Source organism: Macaca nemestrina, chromosome 15 (assembly GCF_043159975.1).
Source record: "Macaca nemestrina isolate mMacNem1 chromosome 15, mMacNem.hap1, whole genome shotgun sequence".
NCBI lineage: Eukaryota > Metazoa > Chordata > Mammalia > Primates > Cercopithecidae > Macaca > Macaca nemestrina.
In genome coordinates this window covers 87,902,936-87,923,129 of record NC_092139.1, presented here as the reverse complement: position 1 = coordinate 87,923,129, position 20,194 = coordinate 87,902,936, and the positions used below count along the sequence as shown (strand labels likewise).

Genomic DNA, 20,194 nt, shown 5'->3' with positions numbered 1-20,194 from the left:
TCCCCATCTTCACAGGTCATGACCACTTTGGAAACAAAGTTTGTCGGGAAGTTGTGCCTTTCAGGAATCTTTTCTTCTTTAATAGGTATTTTATTTATTTGTTTATTTGTTTTGTAGAGACAGGGTTTTACCATGTTGCCCAGGCTGGTCTTGTGCTCCTGGCCTCAAGTGATCCTCCTGCCTTGGCCTCCCAAAGTGCTGGGATCATCAGTGTGAGCCACCACGCCCAGCCAGGAATCTCTTAGGTTTCCTGTTTAACTCAATGAGAAGAACATTTACCTGCTTGTATTTTCACTAGGTAATAGTGAGAGGCTCCTCATTTCATCATCTGAGATAGAAACTGTTGAACGAGGCAGAGTTTCTGCTCTCTCATTGCCTCTGGGGCTCCTGTGTGCACTGGGAAGTGTGAGGTGAGAAGTGGAAGGAGCCAGGCACCCCATTTCCTCAGTGTTTTCCGAGGTAGGCTCAGTGTGTAAAATGACATGAGGTAACAAGAGGCGGAGCTGCTCTGGGCCCCCAGGTAGGGGCAGTGAAGCTTGTGGCCTTGTGGAGCCCCGTGACACCTGTGTGTTGGCCATGACCTAAGCAGGTGACCTGAGCACTGAGCAGGTAGTCAGTGTCCAGCCCCATGCATGGTTTTGTTTCGGAAGCATGCCAGGTGTGTTCATTGCTACATGGTCAAAAGGAATTTGAGATGCTTCTGTTGAAGAGCCTGGAGGTCATCACTGAGCTGTTTTAAAAATTGTATCAGCTGGGTACGGTGGCTCACGCCTGTAATCCCAGCACTTTGGGAGATCTAGGTGGGCGGATCACCTGAGGTCAGGAGTTGGAGACCAGACCAGCCTGACCAACATGAAGAAACCCCGTCTCGGTTGGGCGCGGTGGCTCACGCCTGTAATCCCAGCACTTTGGGAGGCCGAGACTGGCGGATCACGAGGTCAAGAGTTCAAGACCAACCTGACCAACATAGTGAAACCCCGTCTCTACTGAAAATACAAAAGTTAGCTGGGCGTAGTGGCGTGCTCCTGTAATCCTAGCTACTTGGGAGGCTGGGGCAGGAGAATCGCTTGAACCTGGGAGGCAGAGGTTGCAGTGAGCCAATATGGCACCACTGCATTCATTCCAGCCTGGGCAACAGGGCGAGACTCCGTCTCCAAAAAAAGAAAAAAAAGAAACCCCGCCTCTACTGGAAAAAAAAAAAAAAAAAAAAAATATGGCCAGGCACAGTGGCTCACGCCTGTAATCCCAGCACTTTGGGAGGCCAAGGCAGGCAGATCACGAGGTCAGGAGATCGAGACCATCCTGGCTAACACAGTGAAACCCCATCTCCACTAAAAATACAAAAAATTAGCTGGGCGTGGTGGCGGGTGCCTGTAGTCCTAGCTACTTGGGAGGCTGAGGCAGGAGAATGGCGTGAACCCGGGAGGCAGAGGTTGCAGCGAGCCGAGATAGTGCCACTGCACTCCAGCCTGGGTGACAAAGTGATACTCCGTCTCAAAAATAAAAAAAAATACAAAATTAGCTGGGTGTAGTGGCACATACCTGTAATCCCAGCTACTTGGGAGGCTGAGGCAGGAGAATCATTTGAACCCGGGAGGCGGCCTTTGCGGTGAGCCAAGATTGCACCACTGCACTCCAGCCTGGGCAACAAGAGTGAAACTCTGTCTAAAAAAGAAAAAAAAAAAAATTGTATCAAGAGCAGAAGCCTGTCTGGGCACGGTGGCTTACATCTGTAATCCCAGCACTCTGGAAGGCCAAGGTGGGTGGATCACTTGAGGTCAGGAGTTTAAGACCAGCCTGGCTAACATGGTGAAACAGAGTCTCTATTAAAAATACAAAAAAATGGCCGGGCGCAGTGGCTCAAGCCTATAATCCCAGCACTTTGGGAGGCCAAGACAGGCGGATCACGAGGTCAGGAGATCAAGACCATCCTGGCTAACACGGTGAAACCCCGTCTCTACTAAAAAATACAAAAAAACTAGCTGGGCGAGATGGCGGGCGCCTGTAGTCCCAGCTACTCGGGAGGCTGAGGCAGGAGAATGGCGTGAACCCGGGAGGCGGAGCTTGCAGTGAGCCGAGATCCGGCCACTACGCTCCAGCCTTGGCGACAGACTGAGACTCCGTCTCAAAAAAAAAAAAATACAAAAAAATTAGCTGGGCATGGTGGCACACACCTGTAATCCCAGCTATTCAGGAGACTGAGACATGAGAATTGCTTGAACGCAGGAGGCAGAGGTTGCAGTGAGCTGAGATCACACCAGTACACTCCAGCCTGGGTGACTGAGAGTGAGACTCTGTCTCAAAAAAAAAAAAAAGAAAAGAAAAGCAGAAGCCTGTCAGAAGTCATTCGGTGCCAAATGAGCATTTCAGGACGAAAAAAGTGCCAAGAACTAAGCTCTCTGAGCACACAAACCACCAGAAAGGATTGGACCTCGTGCCTCCGTGGGTGATGGGCCGGGCGAGGTGGCTGATGGGCCGGGCGAGGTGGCAGATGGGCCAGGCGAGGTGGCAGGATGACGATGAGAGTGAGTTCTTCTCCCTTCCGTGGTGATTCTGATGAGGATTCACTGAGACCACAGAGAACACCTGCCCCACAGAACAGGTTCCAGCACCTGCGAGGCGAGAGGCACTGTCTCCACAGCTTCTAAGTTAGTATTTGTCATAACAAGGGATCCCCTGGCTCCAGGGAGCCTGTTGCTGCTGTAGGCAGCTCTGGTTACTAGAAATCTCCATCTAGTTAGCAAACTCTGATCTGTGGTCCAAATCTGCCACACCACCTGTTTATGCAAGGTTTTCATAGATCACAGCTGTGCTCATCTGTTTACAGAGTAATTAGAACAAGGACCATATGTCCCCCAAAGCCTAAACTACTTCTCTCCTGGCTCTAATTTACAGAAGGAGTTTGCTGGCCCCAACTCTGATAAGACAGCTCTGAGTCTGAATCACAGAGCTGCTCTTGTCTCTGAGCCAAACCCTATTTAAAAGTAAGGACTTGGCTGGGCGCGGTGGCTCAAGCCTGTAATCCCAGCACTTTGGGAGGCCGAGACGGGCAGATCACGAGGTCAGGAGATCGAGACCATCCTGGCTGACACGGTGAAACCCCGTCTCTACTAAAAAATACAAAAAACTAGCCGGGCGAGGTGGCGGGCGCCTGTAGTCCCAGCTACTCGGGAGGCTGAGGCAGGAGAATGGCGTGAACCCGGGAGGCGGAGCTTGCAGTGAGCTGAGATCCGGCCACTGCACTCCAGCCTGGGCGGCAGAGCGAGACTCCGTCTCAAAAAAAAAAAAAAAAGTAAGGACTTTCAGAGTAGGTGAGAATTAGGAAATTCAGTCCAGAAAATTGAAGACTGATGAGGATGTGGGAAGAGTCTATAAGATGATTATTAAACTGAACATAGGCCAGGCGCGGTGGCTTACGCCTGTAATCCCAGCACTTTGGGAGGCCGAGGTGGGCGGATCGCGAGGTCAGGAGATCGAGACCATCCTGGCTAACACAGTGAAACCCCGTCTCTACTAAAAATACAAAAAATTAGCCAGGCGTGGTGTTGGGCACCTGTAGTCCCAGCTACTCGGGAGGCTGAGGCAGGAGAATGGTGTAAACCAGGGAGGCGGAGCTTGCAATGAGCTGAGATTGCACCACTGCACTCCAGCCTGGGCGACAGAGCAAGACTCCGTCTCAAAAAAAAAAAAAAACTGAACATAGAACAATGTTCCTAATCCTAGAACGCCACTTAAGGGAATACTCATTTTTAAGCCTGAATGCTGAGGAAAAAGAGCCTCCCCAGATCTCAGCAGCTTAAAACACAGGTTTATTTCATGCTCAGGTGGGATGTCTACCAGGGACAGCTGGGGGCTCTGCTTTGTTGTTGTTGTTGTTGTTTGAGACGGAGCCTTGCTTTGTCGCCCAGGCTGGAGTGCAGTGGCGCCATCTCACTCACTGCAACCTCTGTCTCCCAGGTTCAAGCGAGTCTCCTGCCTCAGCCTCCCAAGTAGCTCAGATTACAGGTGTCCGCCACCGCACCCAGCTAATTTTTTGTATTTTTAGTAGAGATGGGGTTTCACCATGTTGTCCAGGCTGGTCTCGAGCTCCTGGCCTCAAGTGATCCTCCCACCTCGGCCTCCCAAAGTGCTGGGATTATAGGCATGAGGCATCGTGCTGGACCCTTTTCATTTTTTAAAAATTATATAATATTGCTCATAATCACATTAAAATAATGTATATGTGTAAACAAGGAGACTTGCTTCGTCCTCCTGCCTTGTCCTGCTCCATTCCTTGGAGATGTCACTGTTAGTAGTTTGGCATCTGTTGTCGTTATTTTGTTTTAATGGAAACATATGTTTCACTTTATTATTATTATTATTATTATTATTATTTTGAGATGGAGTTTTGCTCTGTCGCCCAGGCTGGAATGGTGGCACAATCTTGGATCACTGCAAGCTCTGCCTCCCGGGTTCACGCCATTCTCCTGACTCAGCCTCCCGAGTAGCTGGGACTACAGGCGCCCGCCACCTCGCCCAGCTAATTTTTTGTATTTTTAGTAGAGATGAGGTTTCACCGTGTTAGCCAGGATGGTCTCGATCTCCTGACCTCGTGATCCAATTTCACTTTTTTTTTTTTTTTTTGAGATGGAGTCTCACTGTGTCGCCCAGGCTGGAGTGCAGTGGCCGGATCTCAGCTCACTGCAAGCTCTGCCTCCCGGGTTCACGCCATTCTCCTGCCTCAGCCTCCCGAGTAGCCGGGACTACAGGCGCCCGCCACCTCGCCCGGCTAGTTTTTTTGTATTTTTTAGTAGAGACGGGGTTTCACCGTGTTAGCCAGGATGGTCTCGAACTCCTGACCTCGTGATCCGCCCGTCTCGGCCTCCCAAAGTGCTGGGATTACAGGCTTGAGCCACCGCGCCCGGCCCAATTTCACTTTAAATAAAGGGCTCAAGTGACACTTACTTTACAGCTAAACTTTTCCTCACTTAATATTTTATGACTTTTATGACTATTTTCTTTCTTTCTTTTTTTTTAGACAGGGCTTCTCCTGTCACCCAAGCTGGAGTGCAGTGGCAAAATCTCAGCTCACTGCAACCTCCACATCCCGTGCTCAAGTGATTTTCCTGCCTCAGCCTCCCAAATAGCTGGGACTTCAGGCTCACAGACACCATGCCCTGCTAATTTTTGTACTTTTTGTAGGGACAGGGTTTTGCCATGTTGCCTGGGCTGGTCTTGAACTCCTGACCTCAGGTGATCTACCTGCCCTCGCCTCTCAAAGTGCTGGAATTACAGCCATAGTGCCTAGCCTATGACTGTTTTTCCATATCTGCTCCTACCTTCCCATCCCCTGCATGAGGCCCATATGTGGATGCAGTTGCTTACTCACTTATGGATGAGTACCTGACTTCCTGGTTAAGACTTTTTTTGTTTTGTTTTTGTGAGATGGAGCCTCGCTGTGTAGCCCAGTCTGGAGTATAGTGGTGCGATCTCAGCTCACTGCAACATCCACCTCCCAGGTCCTGGTTCAAGCAATTCTCCTGCCTCAGCCTCCCGAGTAGCTGGGATTACAGGCATGCACCACCATGCCCAGCTAATTTTTGTATTTTTAGTAGAGACGGGGTTTCACCGTGCTGGCCAGGCTGGTCTTGAACTCCTGAACTTGTGATTTGCCTGCCTCAGCCTTGCAAAGTGCTGGGATTACAGGCGTGAACCACCGTGCCCAGCCTCTTTAAAAAAATTTTTTGAGGCAGAGTTTCACTCTTGTCACCCAGGCTGGAGTGCAATGGTGCGATCTCGGCTCACTGCAACCTCCACCTCCTGGGTTCAAGTGATTCTTCTGCCTCAGCCTCCTGAGTAGCTGGGAATACAGGCACCCTCCACCATGCCCAGCTAATTTTTGTATTTTTATTAGAGACAGGGTTTCTCCATGTTGGCCAGGCTGGTCTTGAAATCCTGACCTCAGGTGATCCACCCACCTCGGCCTCCCAAAGTGCTGGGATTACAGGCGTGAGCCACTGCTCCCGGCCTCTTTTATATTTTTAGAGGCAGTTTCTTGCTCTGTCCCCCAGGCTGGAGTGCAGTGGTGTAATCATGGCTCTTCGAACTCCTGAGCTCAAGCAGTCCTCCTGCCTCAGCCCATTTTTGTTGTTGTTGTTTGTTTTCCTAATTATGAACACTATAACCTGTGACCATTCTTGTTGCATTTCCTTATATACTCAAGCTAGTTTGTTGTTTACTGTAAATTCTTAGAAGTGGGACTGCTGGGTCCTATATTATGTGCCTTTTCCAGTTCAATATTGTCAAATCGTGTTTCAGTCACATTCTTCATAGCCTTTTGCCTTTGTTAGACCAAAAACCCCCAAAAAGGGCGGGCATGGTGGTTCACACCTGCCAATACAAAACCTCTTTGTTTTGTTTTTGTTTTTTTTTTTTGAGACGGAGTCTCGCTCTGTCGCCCAGGCTGGAGTACAGTGGCCGGATCTCAGCTCACTGCAAGCTCCGCCTCCCAGGTTCACGCCATTTTCCTGCCTCAGCCTCCCGAGTAGCTGGGACTACAGGCGCCCGCCACCTCGCCCGGCTAATTTTTTTGTATTTTTTAGTAGAGACGGGGTTTCACTGTGCTAGCCAGGATGGTCTCGATCTCCTGACCTCGTGATCCGCCCGTCTCGGCCTCCCAAAGTGCTGGGATTACAGGCGTGAGCCACCGTGCCCAGCCAAAACCTCTTTGTTTTATACAGAAATGTTGCTTTCTTGTTTTCTTTCCAATGAAATTTAGATATGAAAATCTGACAGTGTACATTATGTATGACATATGCAGTTTCCTTTGTGGGAGTGGTATTGAGTGAGCATCTCTTATCAGCTGACCCAAGACATTTTTAAATGACAGCCTCCATTATAAACTGTAATATAAGCCAGGCACGTTGGCTCCCACATGCAATCTCAACACTTTGGGAGGCCAAAGTGGGCGGATCACTTCAGGCCAGGAGTTCAAGACCAGCCTGGCCAACATGGCGAAACCCTATCTCTAAAAATCCTATCTCTAAAAATACAAAAATTAGCTGGGCCTAGTGGTGTGTGCCTGTAGTCCTAGCTACTGGAGAGGCTCAGGCAGGAGAATTGCTTGAACCCTGGAGGCAGAGGCTACAGTGAGTCCAGGTGGTGTCACTGCACTCCAGCCTGAGTGACAAAGTGAGACTCCATCTCAAAAAAACCCCAACTCCCCCCAAAGTTTTTGATTTGGTTTGCATTTCTTTGATTATGTTTGAGATCGATCGAGACTTGAAGCTGGCACTGGAGCAGGCGTTCCCACTTGTCCCGTGAGGTCAAAGGTCGTGGAGAGTGACCGAGTGCATCGGGGGTGCAGATGCCCTATTCTGACTCTTTCACGCTTGGCCATCTTAGAATACGTGAATGTACCATGCGCGGTTTCTCAGCGCATGGTATTTTCCTGGTGGGATAGATGTCACTGGAAGAGCCTTTCTCCAAGTGAGAGGCTATCTTGTGCTGTGACCTTTTTTTTTTTTTTTTTTTTTCCAGACAGAGTTTCACTCTTGTTGCCTAGGCTGGAGTGCAGTGGCACAATCTTGGCTCACTGCAGCCTACACCTCCCAGGTTCAAGTGATTCTCCTGTCTTAGCCACCCAAGTAGCTGGGGTTACTGGTGCCCGCCACCACGCTCAGCTAACTTTTGTATTTTTAGTAGAGGTGGGGTTTCACCATGTTGGCCAGGCTGGTCTCAAACTCCTGACCTCAGGTGATCCGCCCGCCTCAGCCTTCCAAAATGCTGGGGTTACAGGCGTGAGCCACCATGCTCAGTCATGCTGTGACTTTTAAAACATTTCAGTGGGAAAGTATGGACACTTCCCCTGCGCCTAGTATCTGACAGTGAGCGCATCTGAACTGCTGCAGAAGAGGCGGCGAGGAGAGCATTTTGAGGATCTGTGGGTTTTCGGGTAGAGAAAATCATTCGTGATCCCCTCTCAGAACTCTTCTAATCAGGTAGAGTTGTCCAGACATACGAAGCTCACCATTTAAAAACTGATTTTGCCATGATTTCCAATAATAGTCACTTGCAGAATGTTGATGCAGCAGAATCAGCTACTTCCTGACCGTCTACACTGAAAAACAGCTTGCAGCCCCGTTAAGTGGCTGTTGTTAGTAGAAGTGGAGTTCTGGAGGGGGGACACCGGTGTCTGCTCCCGGTGACCCGTCCAGGTGCAGCTAACAGAACTTGGGCCGTGGGGCTGGGCTCCCCTGGCTCTGAGCAGCACCCCTTTGTTCCAGAAAGTACTCGCAGCCAATCTCACGGGACCTTCTTCTTTCAGTCCTTTCAGGGGAGCCAGGGACGCGCCTACCTCTTCAATTCCGTGTGAGTACCCTGGTTCAGCCTGGGGGGCGGCGTGGGCCCCGGGATGGCCTGGATGGCACCTACCCAGCGCCCTGTGTAGAATCACCTGGTTAGGGGTCCTGAAAGAACCCACCATCCCCCGCCTGGGAGTTTCTGAAATGCACTAAGGATCTTGCCCCTAGCCTGTCCCATCACTGATCTTCCCCATTGATGGTGGGGGCGGGCAGGGCCGGGGAGAGGCAGGGCGCTGCTCTTTGGGAGGTTCCCTGTTTTGGGGGAACTCTTAGGGGAATGGGGCGGGGCCCGCTGAGGGGCCGGGCCTGCAGCACGGTGGCCCCTCTTTCCCCTCAGGGTGAACGTGGGCTGCGGCCCCGCAGAGGAGAGGGTCCTTCTCACCGGGCTGCATGCGGTCGCCGACATCTACTGCGAGAACTGCAAGACCACACTCGGGTGGAAATACGTGAGTGCCGCCGGTTTCTAAGGGACGCTCGTGCCACAAGGGGATGTGCCACTAAGTTGCCACTGACCCACACCTCCCCCTGCAGTGTGGCCCCTGGTACCGGTCACAGTGCTTTCAGAAACCCCAGCTCCTCAGCCGAGGCGGGCAGTCCAGGCTCCAGTGAGGCATGACCACACCGCTGCCCTCCAGCCTGGGTGACAGGCCCCAACCCAAAACAAAAAACAAAACACATGTTCAGGCCCATTTCTTCCTAAGCCAGGCTGTCTGCACCCAGCCTGCCCTCTGCCCCTGAGCAGAGCCTGGGTGTGGGAGGAGGCTGAGAGGGCTGCGGGGGACTGCAGGAGGCTGTGCCCACCGTCAGGGACAAGCCTGGAAGACCCCTCAGCGCCAGACCTGCTGGAGTGAGAGTCAGAGAGCTGCCCATGAGCAGCTGCCCAGATCCCTCTTCCCCGGAGACCTTGATTTGAAGGTCGCAGTCCCCACCTCCTCTCCAGCCTTCACCTCTAGTTCCCTTCCCTCTCTACCACATGGCTGATCTGGCCTCCAAAGCCAACAAACCTGGCCCCCTCAGGCCCTGCACCCTCTTGCCCCGCTTCCCTCCTCCACACTGCCCTGGGGTCTCTCTTCCAGGCTCCACTCTCTCTGGCCGACCTTTGTGGCCGAGTCCTCCCCTCCCCCAGGCCACCTCAGATTCCATGGTTTTGACCCCCTGGCCATCTGCCATCTGTTGGGTGCTCCCATGCCTTCCCTGGCTTGTTTTTGTTTGTTTTTGAGATGGTCTCAAACTCCTGACCTCAAGTGATCCACCCACCTCAGCCTCCCAGAGTGCTGGGATTACAGGCGTGAGCCACCGCCCCCGGCCTGCCTGCCTTTTTTGAAGGAGGCTTTCCCATTCAGGCTCTGGTGTTCGCCAGGTCCAGGCCACCTGCTCTCCCTCTTTCCTGAATTCCTGATCATCTCTGGTCTCCCAGATTCCTCGTGAGCTTTGGAAGGCCACAGTTCACACGGTGGAAACGGGCTGCACAAGACTGGCAGGCATCCCCAGCCCTTCCCCCTGGTCAGTCAGCCCCTCACCCATCTGTGGGCCCCACTTCCAGAAACCCCTGCCTTCCCTGCATGGCCACCACACTGCATTCCCCTCTACGGCTGCACCCGCTGCTTCCTGCTGGCACAGTCCTTCCTGTGTCTGCCACACCTGCGGCTGCCGCTTGGATAGGCAGGACCCATCTTGGTCTTCTGTGTTCCTAGCACCAGGCCACACACTCAGCAAAACAAAAGGATGAGGACGTGTCTGTGGGAGAGATGTTAACTCCTCCCCATGCAGGGCCTTCTCCAGATATCCTGTTCTTTTTTTGTTGTTGTTTTGTTTTGAGACAGGGTCTTGGTCGATCTCAGCTCATTGCAGCTTCGACCTTCTGGGTTGAAGCGGTCCTCCACCTCACCCTCCCAAGTAGCTGGGACTACAGGCACACCACACCCAGCTAAGTTTTTGTTGCGTAGGCTTGTCTCGAACTCCTAGACTCAAGTCATCCTCCTGCCTTGGCCTCCCAAAGTGCTGGGATTACAGATGTGCACCACTGTGCCAGCCTCCGTCACTCTCCCTGTATTTGCCTTCACTCTAGTTATGCACAGAATTCCTGGAGTGTAGTCTTTTGCATCTCTTCAAGCCTCTTAAATCGCCCCACACGTAGTAAATTTTCAGTAAACAGATCTGCATTCACACTGTCCTACAAGTAATCCCAGCACTTTGGGAGCCTGAGGTGGAAGGATCACTTGAGCCCCGGAGGCCAAGGCTGCAGGGAGCTATGACCACACCACTGCATTCCAGCCTGGGCGACAGAGTGAGACCCTATCTCAAAACAAGCAAATGAAAAACCTTTTAGTGTATGTGCTGCCGAAGCAAGCACATGAAAAACTTTCAACAACAAATGTAAAGTAAACCTGCACTGCCTCAGTGGACTCACCTGGAACAGACCCCTCAGCGCTGGGTGAGTGCACAGCTCAGGGAACATCTGGGTATAGTTAATAGTATAGACTTGGGGGGGGTTTTTTGCCAAAAGAGTGATGAAATTTAAAAGTGAAACCTTCTGTCCTGAAACCTTCATCTCCCTTTTCTTTTTCAAGGAGCATGCGTTTGAGAGCAGTCAGAAATATAAGGAAGGAAAATTCATCATTGAGCTTGCTCACATGATCAAAGACAATGGCTGGGAGTAAAGTGCGAACTTTCCCTTCTCCTTCGAATGCTGTTTTGTGAAAGAAACTGAATGTAATGGAAACGTAGGAGCAGCCGGTGGCAGCCTTTCTTGCCCTCTGACCTCAAAGGCTAGCTGCGCATAGCTCTTGACACTCTCGGCCATCTCTGTGGGTAAGGTGTCCCCTCCGATCTGTCCTCTTCATGTACACGGTTGTTTCTGAAAATCTTCAGTGAGCTTTTTCTAACTTCTCAAGTTCTAGAGAATTAACCAACTGATGACTTACCCGCCTAGTTAATACCTTCCTTTCACCTTTGTCTTCAATACAGTTGGGCTCTGCTTTTTTAAGGTTCAGTTGAAAACCAAACTGAGGCCGGGCGCGGTGGCTCACGCCTGTAATCCCAGCACTTTGGGAGGCCGAGGCGGGTGGATCACCTGAGGTCAGGGGTTCTAGACCAGCCTGGCCAACATGGTGAAACCCCGTCTCTACTAAAAATACAAAAATTAGCTGGGCGTGGTGGTGGCTGCCTGTCATCTTAGCTACTCAGGAGGCTGAGGCAGGAGAATCACTTGAACCTGGGAGGCGGAGGTTGCAGTGAGCTAAGATGGCACCATCGCACTCCAGCCTGAGGCACAAGAGCGAGACTTCGTCTCAAAAAAAAAAAAAAAAAAAATTAGCTGGGTATGGTGGCGCATGCCTGTAGTCCCAGCTACTCGGGAGGCTGATGCAGGAGAATCACTTGAACCCAGGAGGCGGAGGTTGCAGTGAGCCGAGATCGTGCCACCGCACTCCAGCCTGGTGACAGAGCAGGACTCCGTCTCAAAAAATTTTAAGAACCAAACTAAGTCTCTGAAGACCATAGGGACAGGGTCTCTTTAGATAGCAAGTCTCGCCATTCCCCTTCTTAGAGAAAAGGTATTGTAGCCCATCCTCCACCCCACTCTTTTTCTTAAAATTCGCAAAACTTCAAATTGGCTATTCCTCTTTCAAATGAACCACTGAAGTACAGCGTTCATTTAAGAATCTTACAGAGGCAGTCAACAGACTTATACACTAAGGGTATTTTTGGTTTTTAGCCTGTTCAGAAACAGAGGCCAGCACTGATGACATTTTAGATACACTCTGAATTGAGAAATGTGTCTAGTGGAACAGGTTGTTTATTTAAGCCAGTAGATTCCTTATCTAGAAAGCAGGTGAGCTGGCCCTTAGAGAAGGCTGTCCCAGGGGCCTGCAGAGGTGCCGTTACTGAGGCGACAGCCTCATGGGGTCTGGTAGCAGGGGTTGTGCCCTCAGCGGTGACAGCAGCTTAGGTGTCAGGCAGTTGCTGAGGGGCTGGTCCATGTCGTTATAGAGTAACACACTGGACCGAGTAAAAGTCGGATTTCATTTTCTACCCTGGATGTACTTGAAGAAAAAGAATTATTTTTGCATATGAAAGAGGCCAGAACCCACAGGAAAAACTTCAAAACTTGACGTTTGCCAGAATGTTGAAAATTTGTTCAGAAAAGGTTAAAGCAACAAGACAGGTTTAGCCTTTGTGAATGAAGGCGCCTGGCCTGCTAGCCGCGTCGCCTGTCCCTGCGTGGTGCTGTCCCGTGTCACTTGAACTGATAGAGGGGCCTGTGCAATCTCCTAAGGCCTGTGTTTCTGCCACATATTTTATTATAAATTACAATCCACCCATCCACCTGCCCTCCACCAGGAGTGGGCACCCCGTAAGGGTTTAGGCCACTTTGCAGAGGATGGAGGTCAAAAACCATTCCCAGATAAGTTTGGTTTTCAACATTTAGTAACCTGTCTCAGGGCACAGAGGGCAGGCAGGAGACTGGGGGAGGCCAAGGGGCAGCAGATAGGAGAGCACTGAGCCTGGATAGTTCTCTGCCTGGCGAGTGACTCTGAAGCTGCCTTCAGACAAGGCTAGTCTAGGGGCAAGAGTGCGAGCTGGCAGTAAGAACATGGCCACCTGTCCAGCTTCACACCTCCCCTGACTTAAGCCCTTCCTAAACCCAGACCTATGGTCCATGCAGGCACTGGGCTGTGCCCACTCAAGCTCACTGCCCATGTAGAGCATGCCTTTGGGTGCCATCTCTTGGCCCAAGCCTCAGTATGTGGGACATGCCGCTGCCCTGGTGGGCATGGCACTGAGATGCATCAACTCAGCAGGAGTGACAGAGGCAGAAGTTCCTTAAAAGCACATCTTCCACTTAGGAAAGGAAGGAAATTTTTGTACCGTCTTGTAAGCCTCCACATCCAGCTATGGCCCTGCAAGCTGCCTTATGCCTGCGCTAGTCTCCCTCATTGGTTCAGGCTGGCCCAGCACATCCCGACCTCCTGAGCTCGCGTGCGGCCATCTAGAGCACAGGGGTCACTGCACGCTGCAGGGCTCTTGCTGCCCTGTCTCAAGCCTGGAGAGGCTCCGCCCACGAGCTGGCACATGAAGTTAGCAACACCTATGGCTTCAGTCAATTGTCTGAGACTCTGAAGAGGCTGAGACACCTTCCCGACTGGAAGAAGTTGTTCACTGAAAACTTAAACTGACCCTTCCCTTCGAGTCTTCATTCCTCTCCCATGTGGGAACCCAGCCTTGGATGCCCTGGGGACTAGGGGAAACAGTTGGGGGTTTGTGCCGTCCCCAGCCTGCTATGGGTGTGAGGACAGCCAGGTCCTGAGTGACTCAAGATGCTTCACTTATACTGAAGAATCTTCTAAAACTCTTCCGAGTGGTTTTTGTACACACTCAAGTTCTATTTAGAGCTGTTCTGCGTGTTGGGCGAGTTCGCTGCTCCCTCGTTTTGGGCACTTTGGTTTTTGTCTTTACTGACGGCATCGATTGAACATTTTTTACTAGTAGTCTTATGAATTTTCTTATGACTTATTTTGTATTTTTTTTTTTTTGTAACTTATACCAACAAAACTTTTATCACTTTTTTGTTGTTGTTGTTGGGCTTCTGCAAAATGCAAGCTCATTTTTAAACCAAATGAATAGACCATGAGCTGGCGACAGGGGAAGTGCTATTCACAAGACCATGTCCACCACCCTCTAAAATTCCTGAACAATATCATCTGGGACTTCTATTTATTTAAAACAAATCTTCCTTGAGAGCCTTGGGAGGTGATGTCAGGGTTATAAATGGCACAGTGCATTTGCTGTAGGAAATGTGTTTTGGCATTGTTTTATACACACACAGTATTTTTATACCTTAATGCTTATTCTTGATGGCATCTGTCAGATATTAGAATCAGAAATAAGAATCTTCCCAAAATCCTTTTATTTACCTGATGCCCTCATCAGGTTATTAAAAATTCAAGTGGTTTTAATAGCTAAAAACCTGCAAATTAAGCTCTAAAACAAACTACAGAAATGTAAACCTTCACTTGCCAAAGGTCCTTGGTGGCCTGTCCCCTGCCCCAGGGGCAGATGGCCCTGAAGCCCTTCCCTCACTGTGCAGGCCATTGGGTGAGGCTGGACGGTCACCCACGGCGGCTTCACTGCAAGGAGCAGGACTGCCAAGCTCAAGCACGGGGCCTTCAACTTCCCCTGTCCTCTGGCCACGCTGCCAGCCCTTGGTCCTTATCTGTGTGAGGTTTACAAATAAAGCTTCTGATGTCAGATGTTTAAGTTGTGTGCTTAGTGGACGAGGCCATGTCCTGATGCAGAAGGCTGAGCCCAGGCTCTCTGTGGCATCCCTGAGAGCAGAGGGCAGTCTTTGGTTCTTCCAGCTCTGGAGCCAAGGGCGGCCTGGTCCCACTTCTCTGCCCCTACCATTGGGGGGATTTGAATGTAGCCAGAGAATACAGTCAGGGCCAGCCAGGGTGGCCACAGGGTCCTCTCCAAACCTGCTTCTCCCTCCCTGGTCAGGCCTCCACCCCCCACCACCCACCACCCACACCTGTACCCTGGATGCTGCCTCAGAGACCTACGGGTGTGTAGACACCTGTGCAGGCCCAGCTTGGTGTCTGAGCCTCTTACAAGTGAGTTACTGCCAGGGCTAGACCAGATCTCGCTGAGGACAGTGCCTGGCGGGAGGCATTGAGGGTGTCAAAAGTCACTCCAGGGGCCTGGTCAACAGTCAGACGGGTGACAGGCCACAGAGGGATGGGCTGGAGAAGAGGCAGAGCCAGCCGTGGTGCAGTTCTTGTTCTTAGCATGATGAAGGGCCAGAGGCTGGTGTGCAGCAGGGTGATAAGGGACAGACGTGTCTCTAGCGGTCATCAGGCAGCCTGTGGCAGTGGACAGGGTGAGGCAGGGATGCAGATGAGGCGCCACCCAGCATCCAGGGAGACAAAGGGCTCGGGCCTGCGGCTTCAGCATCAGTGATGAGAAAAGGAAGGGCAGAGGTACAGCCTGGAACGTACTGACAGGTTCAAGATTTGGGGCAACAAAAATGAGACAACCAAGAATAAGGCCTAAGAAGTTAGGGCTTAGTGTGAAGAACTAGAAATGGGGGGCCTGAGGGCAACAGGGAGCCCGAGACACGAAGGAGGGTCCATGACATGAGAACACTGACCACTGGCCTGGGCTGAAAACAGAAGAAAAAGCGAGCCAGGGGCACATTTAACAGAAAAATGGGGTCGAGGGAGGGTCTTGACGTTAGGAGATGCTGATGCAGCCAGCCAAAGGCCATCAGTCAGTGACAGGAGGAGCAGAGTCGGAGCCCAATGGCTGGGCCTGAAAGCAGCAAGGCCACCTTCTCAGCAGAAGGGTAGGGAGAGGGACTGCTTGTTCTCCTCACAGCCAGAGACACTGGCCTCAACCAGGTGTGGGTCCCCTCAAGATTCTGATAGGGGCAGAGAGAAGCCACGCAGGCTTGAGATGAAGCCCGTGGCCAGAACAGGCAAGTGGGGCCCCGAGAGCCCAGGCAGGATACGGCAGGAAAGTCAATGCTGCAGTCCAGCACCGGCCATCAGAAGCCCCTGAAGCCCACCTGCAGAGGCTCAGGCTCAGTAGGTCTGGGGTCTGAAAACTTGTCCCAGGTGATGGCGTTGGTCAGGGGACCACACTGGTTGTATAAATAGGCTGTCCCTGAGAAGGTAACAGAAGAAGGCGTAAGAAAATCAGACTTATACAGCTGGGTGTGGTGGTGCACGCCTGTAGTCCCAGCTACTTGGGAGGCTAAGGCAGGAGGATTGCTTGAGCCCAGGAGGCTGAGGCTGCAGTAAGCCATGATCACACCACTGCACTGGAGCCTGGGCAACAGAGCAAGACCCTGTCTTAAAAAGGAAACCAGAATGTGGAGACACAGTCCTTCCTCACTAACCTGGCCTACTGGAGGCCTGGGGTGCCAGCCTGGGTAAGGCAGACCTTATGCTCTGAGGTCCCAGCAGTGGGCTCTGGCTGGGCCAGGTCCTAGAAACAAGGCCAAGGCCCTTGGCAACAGGTTAAGGGGTGGGGAGGCTGTGGGCTCCCAGGGGCCAGGAAAAGGGATGCAGGCAGCAGGTAAGCCATTTATTGGATGGCAGCAGAGGGCAGGCTAGGAAGACTGGAAATGGAGATGTGGACACAGGCCCCCAGCCCTGCAACCCCACCAAGGTCCACAGTGGCCAACCTGCTGCTACCAGGAGCTGAAGTCCCCAAAACCCCGACTGGGCTTCTTCTTGGACATGGGGACAGTGGCGCTGGTTGAGGGCTCTTCCTCTGCCGCTCGCTTCCTGGGAAGAGAAGAAGCCGCTGGGAGTCCACGCCCTCCCTCGGCCCCTCCTGACTTGTCTGTATCTCCATACGGCCCTCCCGGTATAGGACCAACCCCTCCCACCTGCTGCTCCCACGTCCCCCTGAATTCGATGGCTTCCACCCACAGAGGCCCCGGCCAGGCCTTCAGAGGTAGTCCCTCGGCTGCAGAGGCCACACAGCACAAGCCCATGCCCAGGTCCAGTGCCCGTGGCTTTCTTGCCCCTCTGGATCTGACCCTCAGACCTCAGTCAGCCCTAGGAAACACCATGGGAAACAGAGAGGCCAACCGCGCGGCACTCACGTGGCTGCTGGGTTGATGTACTTGCCCACGCCCTGGCGGAAGGTCTGGGGGCCCTGGCTCCCTGCCTCGGGCTGGCTGCTCTTCACTTTGGTCTCCGGGGCTGCCTCGAGCTGTGTCTTCCGCTCCTGGGCGATCTGTGGCACAAGAGGGTGGAGGCTGACCAGCAGCACCTCGGGCAGGACAGATGCTAGGCTTGGGGTGGGAAGGTGCGCTGGCCCAGACCCTCCTGGTGGTGGCATCGTGCCCCCTCACCTGGGCATCAGCCTCCTCATAGGGGTCCACGAACACTGTAGTGGCATCGATGCGGATCTCCTCCTAGCAGCAGAGGGGACTCAGTGCACGGCAGGTCCTCCCCCCGCCTGCCTGGCCCCCAGCCGCCACGCCCCACCTCCCTGGGCACAGACCTTAGGGCGGTCAGTTTTGGGGTCACTCTCCACATTCTCCATGGCTGTCAGTACGTCAAAGCCCCCAACAACACTGCAGCAGGGAGACAGAGGCGGGTCTGCATGTGCTCAAGGAGGGCACCCTCAGGGCCGGGCCCCAAGGCATGTGGGAAGAGGGGTTGAGAGCCCCGAGGCTGGCCTGGTGGTCCTCGGGCAGCAGCCAGGAAGGCGATGAGAGGGCGTGGCAAGGGCGGGGTCAGCAGACCATGACTCTGGGCATATCCAGCTGGGTTTTTTTTTCTGGTTCTCTTTTGGTTCCCCACCCACAGGAAAAATAGGAGTCACAAATGTGGCTTGTGCTGTCCCCACTGGTTTGGTAACAGAGTTCCACTTGGCCAGAACCACATCACCTGCATCCACCTTGTTTTGTGCTGCTTCCACACAGTTGGGTGGGCGTCAAGAGACCATGCGGCCCACAATGCTGGAAAGACCCCTGGACTAGAGGGTGAAGGGAGCTGGGCGTGGCCAGGCTTGTGAGTGGCGCGCCATCAGGTCTGAGACAGGGCAGCGGCCAGGCCACGCAGGGGTGTTTCCTCCTCTCCTGAGCCCGGTGGGTCTGGAGAGCCAGACTTCCCTGGCACAGGGAGCACCCTCCGTCCCAGCTCTGCATAGCCTCAACCCCCAGCAGTGACAGCCAGCACGGCACATGGCTCAGGTCCACAGAGAAGGCAGCGAGGAGGCCTCAGGTGGGGAAGGACCCCACCTAGCCCACTGACCCCCAGGCTTCACACAGCCGCTTCCCTTACCGTCCAAAGATGGTGTGCTTCTTGTCCAGGTAGGCACAGGAGCGAAACGTGATGAAGCTGGGGAGGAGGGTTGGATGGTTAGGGAGAGCATGGCACCTTCTGCATCTGGCCTGCCTGAGAGCACACCAGGAGCTGCCCACCCTCTACAGTCGGCTCTGGGAACCTGCGGCTTCCGTGGACACATGGGTGCATGGGGCTCCCTGCTGCTGCCCACCAGGGCAGGTCATCAGCCCCCCAAGGCTGCCCAGGGAACCCCGGACCTCCAGCTGTCCCCAGGTCCTCCTGCTGCCCCGGCTGCTGCCCAGTGCCTGTCAGGGAGTCCCTGTGCCCAGAGCCAGCCTGGCCATGCAGGTCTGTGGGAGGTGGCTGGGACAAGGTGACACCTGGAAAACCAGAGCCAGCCCCGTGCCATCAAGGGACCTGTCGAAGGACTGAGGAGAAAGGAGGCAACAAAGCCAGAGCAGAAATCAAGGGATTAAGAAACGTGGGTAACATAAACATGGACAAAGAAAATGCTCAGGTCATCCAGACACAGTGGCTCACGCCTGTAATCCCAGCACTTTGGCAGGCCGAGGCAGGAAGACCGCTTGAGTCCAGGAGTTGAAGAACAGCTGGGGCAATAGCGTGAACCCTGGAGGCAGAGCTTGCAGTGAGCTGAGATGGCACCACTGCACTCTAGCCTGGGTGACAGAGCGAGTCGCCGTCTTAAAAAAAAAAAATTTCCAGCCGGGCGCGGTGGCTCAAGCCTGTAATCCCAGCACTTTGGGAGGCCGAGACGGGCGGATCACGAGGTCAGGAGATCGAGACCATCCTGGCTGACACAGTGAAACCCCGTCTCTACTAAAAAATACAAAAAAACTAGCCGGGTGAGGTGGCGGGCGCCTGTAGTCCCAGCTACTCAGGAGGCTGAGGCAGGAGAATGGCGGGAACCCGGGAGGCGGAGCTTGCAGTGAGCCGAGATCGCGCCACTGCACTCCAGCCTGGGCGACAGAGCGAGACTCCGCCTCAAAAAAAAAAAAAAAAAAAAAAAAAATTTCCAGGAGGAGCTTGCCTCGGGATGGTTCTTTTACTTTCCTCGTATCTGAGTTTAATTCTGCTTCTAGTTTCCTTCACTGTGTTAGAAATCAGCCAGAGAGAACCACTTGCAGGTCAGAGCTCAGGTCTGCCCCATTGTAGACGTGACATCTGCGGACACTTGTCTGGTGGCCTTGGGGGTGGTCAGACTCGGTGGGCTCAGGATCATGTCCCTGTGTGGCTGGGGGGGTGCATGTTCAATGCAGCGGGGGTTAGGTCCTGTCTCTCACCAGCAGGGTGTGTGGGCTGTGCCTGCCTGCACCACCCTGGGGTGCTCCGTGCCACCAGTGCTGGGACCCACCCAGTATCTTCCACTGTTTTCCTTTCAGCCTCTCTGGCTCTGCCCTCTGAGGGCTTTTTGAAGGCTCACAGCTGGGGTCTGTCGCGTTCTCATTCATCCCAAAAGTCTTTTTTTTTTTTCCCTTTGAGACGGAGTCTCGCTGTCACCCAGGTTGCAGTGCAGTGGCGCGATCTTGGCTCACTGCAACGTCTGCCTCCCGGGTTCAAGCGATTCTCGTGCCTCAGCCACCCAAGTAGCTGGAATTACAGGTGCCCACCACCATGCCTGGCTAATTTTTATATTTTTAGTAGAGACATGGTTTCACCATGTTGGCCAGGTTGGTCTTAAACTACTGGCCTCAGGTGATCCGCCCGCCTCGGCCTCCCAAAGTGCTGGGATCAATCCTGACAGTTTTTTCTTTTTTTGAGACGGAGTCTCGCTCTGTCGCCCAGGCCGGAGGGCAGTGCCGCAATCTCGGCTCACTGCAAGCTCTGCCTCCTGGGTTCGCACCATTCTCCTGCCTCAGCCTCCCAAGTAGCTGGGACTACAGGTGCCCACCACGCCCGGCTAATTTTTTGTATTTTTAGTAGAGACGGGGTTTCACCATGTTAGCCAGGATGGCCTTGATCTCCTGACCTCGTGATCCGCCTGCCTCAGCCTCCAAAAGTGCTGGGATTACAGGCGCGATCCACCGCGCC

General features: G+C 53.1%; 2 protein-coding genes across 6 annotated transcripts in view; one reads left to right on the top strand and one right to left on the bottom strand.

Annotated features, from left to right (window-relative positions):
- The window catches only part of LOC105480657 (yippee like 1), a 40,164-nt gene extending 25,573 nt beyond the window's left edge, over positions 1 to 14,591 (top strand). The window contains exons 3-5 of the mRNA XM_011739739.3: positions 8,306 to 8,349; positions 8,680 to 8,788; positions 10,913 to 14,591. Coding sequence (XP_011738041.1) covers positions 8,306 to 8,349; positions 8,680 to 8,788; positions 10,913 to 11,002 — 243 coding nt within the window. The 3' untranslated portion in view covers positions 11,003 to 14,591. The remainder of the gene's footprint in view (positions 1 to 8,305; positions 8,350 to 8,679; positions 8,789 to 10,912) is intronic.
- Positions 14,592 to 15,041: 450 nt separating this feature from the next.
- LOC105480658 (peptidylprolyl isomerase like 2) overlaps positions 15,042 to 20,194 on the bottom strand; it is a 28,176-nt gene continuing 23,023 nt past the window's right edge. Inside the window, exons 16-22 of one of the 5 annotated variants that reach the window (XM_071080058.1) lie at positions 18,143 to 18,199; positions 17,358 to 17,430; positions 17,206 to 17,268; positions 16,954 to 17,087; positions 16,528 to 16,626; positions 15,907 to 16,004; positions 15,083 to 15,202 (exon numbers count right to left, since the gene is read on the bottom strand). In XM_071080058.1, the coding sequence (XP_070936159.1) occupies positions 15,923 to 16,004; positions 16,528 to 16,626; positions 16,954 to 17,087; positions 17,206 to 17,268; positions 17,358 to 17,430; positions 18,143 to 18,199 (508 nt within the window). In that variant the 3' untranslated portion in view covers positions 15,083 to 15,202; positions 15,907 to 15,922. Of the gene's footprint in view, positions 16,005 to 16,527; positions 16,631 to 16,953; positions 17,088 to 17,205; positions 17,269 to 17,357; positions 17,431 to 18,142; positions 18,200 to 20,194 lie in introns of all 5 variants that reach the window. The other 4 variants (XM_071080059.1, XM_071080061.1, XM_071080060.1 and 1 more) reach the window with 4 other exon arrangements.